The sequence below is a fragment of the Trachymyrmex cornetzi genome, unplaced genomic scaffold (assembly GCF_001594075.2).
Source record: "Trachymyrmex cornetzi isolate Tcor2-1 unplaced genomic scaffold, Tcor1.1 scaffold122, whole genome shotgun sequence".
In the NCBI taxonomy this organism is placed as follows: domain Eukaryota; kingdom Metazoa; phylum Arthropoda; class Insecta; order Hymenoptera; family Formicidae; genus Trachymyrmex; species Trachymyrmex cornetzi.
Genome location: NW_017295784.1, coordinates 2,960,769 through 2,963,892, shown reverse-complemented (window position 1 = coordinate 2,963,892; position 3,124 = coordinate 2,960,769). Strand labels below are relative to the sequence as shown.

The window sequence follows — 3,124 nt, the reverse complement described above, 5'->3', positions numbered from 1 at the left end:
TTACAATCAAAATAAAGTTTATTATCACAAGATTTATCCCCTGCCTCTTCCAGGTTGAGATCCACCTGGTTGATTCTGTTGATTCAGCCAAGGTGCCGAACCAGTACCTTTGCCTCTTTGATTTTGTCCTCTTCCTCTGCCACGAGCTGGAAACATTTTATTACGCAAAATTGTCATTTGTGTATAAGTGTAATGTATACAAATCTTATCTTAAAGAGGATTTAAACTTAACAAGAAATGTTCTGATAGAATTTTGTTCTAATATATTGTCAGTACTAAAAATCTATAATCCACGTTAAATCCATTCTACAATTGTGTAAGTATAGTTGTAAGTAGCTGTAGTTGGAAGAATTAATGAATATTATGTTAATCAGACTAAAAATTGAGTTCTCTTTCTTTTGATTGATTAATTCAATCTCAATCTTTAAAACAGTCTTGACAGAATTGTAAAATGGATTTCAAGTATACTACAGATTTTCAATATTAGCAGCGTATATTAGAATACGACACAAGTTTCTACTAATATAAAGTAACTATAATCTCAATTCAATTTACTCTTCATTTTCTTCTAGTTTTCAAAATTATAAAAAGATGGAGAGAAACTCGAACTGATTAAAATTAATCTGCATTAGTGGAAACAAACATTAGTCTTCTTTTTTTTTTACAAATATCCATGTTTTTCAGAATATAATACGATGGTGACTCTGCACGGTTAATAAAACTGCCAACATTAACAAATAATGAAAATATTGATTATGTAAATAATATTGATGGATTGACATAGAATACTGAAGGTGATCCGAATTTCGATTCTCGAGCATCAGTATATTGCTTTAAGATCCATGTCACATTATGTCAGAATGCAATAGATAATGTACATAAAACTGAAGAGAAATATATTGTCAATAATAATGATCATGTAAGATTGTAAAAATACTGAAAATATTGATAAAAGTGATGAATACTATCAGTATTGTTGATTTAATATTATTGATATTATTAGTCACATAGGGTCATATTAACTTCGTTTATTAACCCTCGAACATCACACATAGGTCTTTCGTGTCCATGCATTAAATATAATCATTTTGTACTTTAATAAAATAAAAAACTGTTTTTTTTCTTAAAAAATCAAAGTTACAATTTTTATATCAAAACTAAATTATTTTCTTTTTCTGATGCAGAAAGTAATTTTCATAAATTTTCTAAACATGTTTTCCAATGTTTACATAGCAAAATAATTTAGTAGAGACCTTAATGAATATGTGAATTTTTACAGAATTTTTCGATGATTGAGGCCGCGCGGCAAGCGTTTTCGCGTCCAATGTGCAGAAGCCATAAGAGACTTAAAATTGAATCGGACACGAATGACCCACGTGTAGCGTCCAAAGGTACCAAAAATAAGTGTGATGTTCGAGGGTTAATTTGAACAATGTTTGCAGGAATATACAAACCTTGAGCTCGTAATATTGCCGATTTTCCTCTACCGGCTGTGCCCGATCCTTTGCCACCAGGTCGTTTGAACATGGGTGCGTTCTTCAACATATCCGGTAATATGAGAAATCTAATTTTCGAGCCGCGAATGTATACATTCTCCAGCTGTCCCCCTTGGCCATCCCGATATGTTACTGTAATATTCTGCATTTGACAGTTCATATTATCCTCGCCCTCAATCAATTTGCCGCGATACACTTCGCCGGTATTCGTCTCGCAGGTTATGATGTGCCCCTCAGCTTCGTGGAGCACTTTAATAGGCACTCCGATCGACATTATGACTAAATAATAACGTCGTGTACGCTTTTCTCAATCTTGAACATTCTTGTAAAACGTAATTTTCGTTAAAAATAGCTGTGTTTTCCTCTGTACTTCAAAAGCGTTACAGCAAACGCAAAAACACGACTATAAAGGCGCTATTTCATGCAGCGAAGCTTCGCTCACTTCGCTGTCGCTCATCGCTGGCGTAGAGTCCTAGATTTATCAGAGAGGCGCAACCGGCTTAAGTCAGTATGACAAAGGTGCTAAGGAGAGTACTAAACATGGCCGACATGCTATGAAACTGCCTTTAAACTATGTCAAACAAGATAAGACGTGTAGGATAATGTGAGATAGAATGTATAGGATAAAATGAAATACAAATATATCACTAGTACTATAAATGGCTGCCAAGTCACGCAATTGGTCAGATTGCAACAGCGAATCAGAATGCATAACACCGGTTGCGCCTCTCTGATAATCTACGGCCGGTATTCATAGTCAGATCTTATATCCAAGACCGTCTTAAGTACGGTCTTAAAGGCCCGTCTACAATACACGGAGTAAAAAGTAAGAGTAAGAAATTGACCAATCACAGTCGATTATTCTTCTCACATTCAACTGTGATTGGTCAATTTCTTACTCTTACTTCTTACTCCGTGTATTGTAGACGGGCCTTAAGACGATCTTGAAATAAGAATCGACTATGAATACCGGCCTACGACTCTAAGTGAATCTAGCAATTGGTCTGTTGAGGTATGAGGTGGTAGTGGGATTGGTCTCTTCTCTCATAGTATATTATTACCGTGTAAACGTAGTATATTACTACGTTTAGTATATTACTAGTGTTATGTATATTACTAGTGTTTAGTATATTACTTTAGTATATAGTATATTACTAGTGTTTAGTATATTACTAGTATATTACTGTAGTATATTACTACGTTTACACGGCACGCTTTAAAGGCCCGTCTACAATACACGGAGTAAGAAGTAAGAGTAAGGCTGGAGTCCCATGAGGTGTATTTACCGCGTATCGCGTAACCGCGTAACCAATCAGAAGCGATCCGCTGTTGTGGTTTCGCGTTTTACTGATTATTGATTGGTTACGCGGTTACGCGATACGCGGCAAACACGCTTCATGGGACTCCACCCTAAGAAATTGACCAATCACAGTCGAATGTGAGAAGAATAATCGACTGTGATTGGTCAATTTCTTACTCTTACTTTTTACTCCGTGTATTGTAGATGACGCCTTACGCCGGAGTTATAACATCTATGTTATGAAACTGGCCAATCACAGTCATTCCATGCCTTAGAGGAATAGTTATGATTGGCCAGTTTCATAACATCGATGTTATAACTTCGGCTT

General features: G+C 35.5%; 1 protein-coding gene across 1 annotated transcript; it reads right to left on the bottom strand.

The window, feature by feature from the left end:
* On the bottom strand, positions 1-1,904 carry LOC108768917 (small nuclear ribonucleoprotein Sm D3). The gene is made up of 2 exons (XM_018519617.1): positions 1,455-1,904; positions 1-146 (listed from the first exon to the last, which is right to left on the bottom strand). Exons 1-2 carry the CDS (start codon positions 1,768-1,770, stop codon positions 34-36), a joined length of 429 nt encoding a protein of 142 aa, XP_018375119.1. The 5' UTR covers positions 1,771-1,904; the 3' UTR covers positions 1-33.
* Between the last annotated feature and the right edge of the window lie 1,220 nt (positions 1,905-3,124).

Excerpts from the sequence above, each read along its gene's own strand:
- LOC108768917 (XM_018519617.1), bottom strand. The coding sequence starts at position 1,770 with ATGTCGATCGGAGTGCCTATTAAAGTGCTCCACGAAGCTGAGGGGCAC. Across the intron at positions 147-1,454 it reads GGCAATATTACGAGCTCAAG|CTCGTGGCAGAGGAAGAGGA; the intron begins GTTTGTATATTC and ends AAATGTTTCCAG.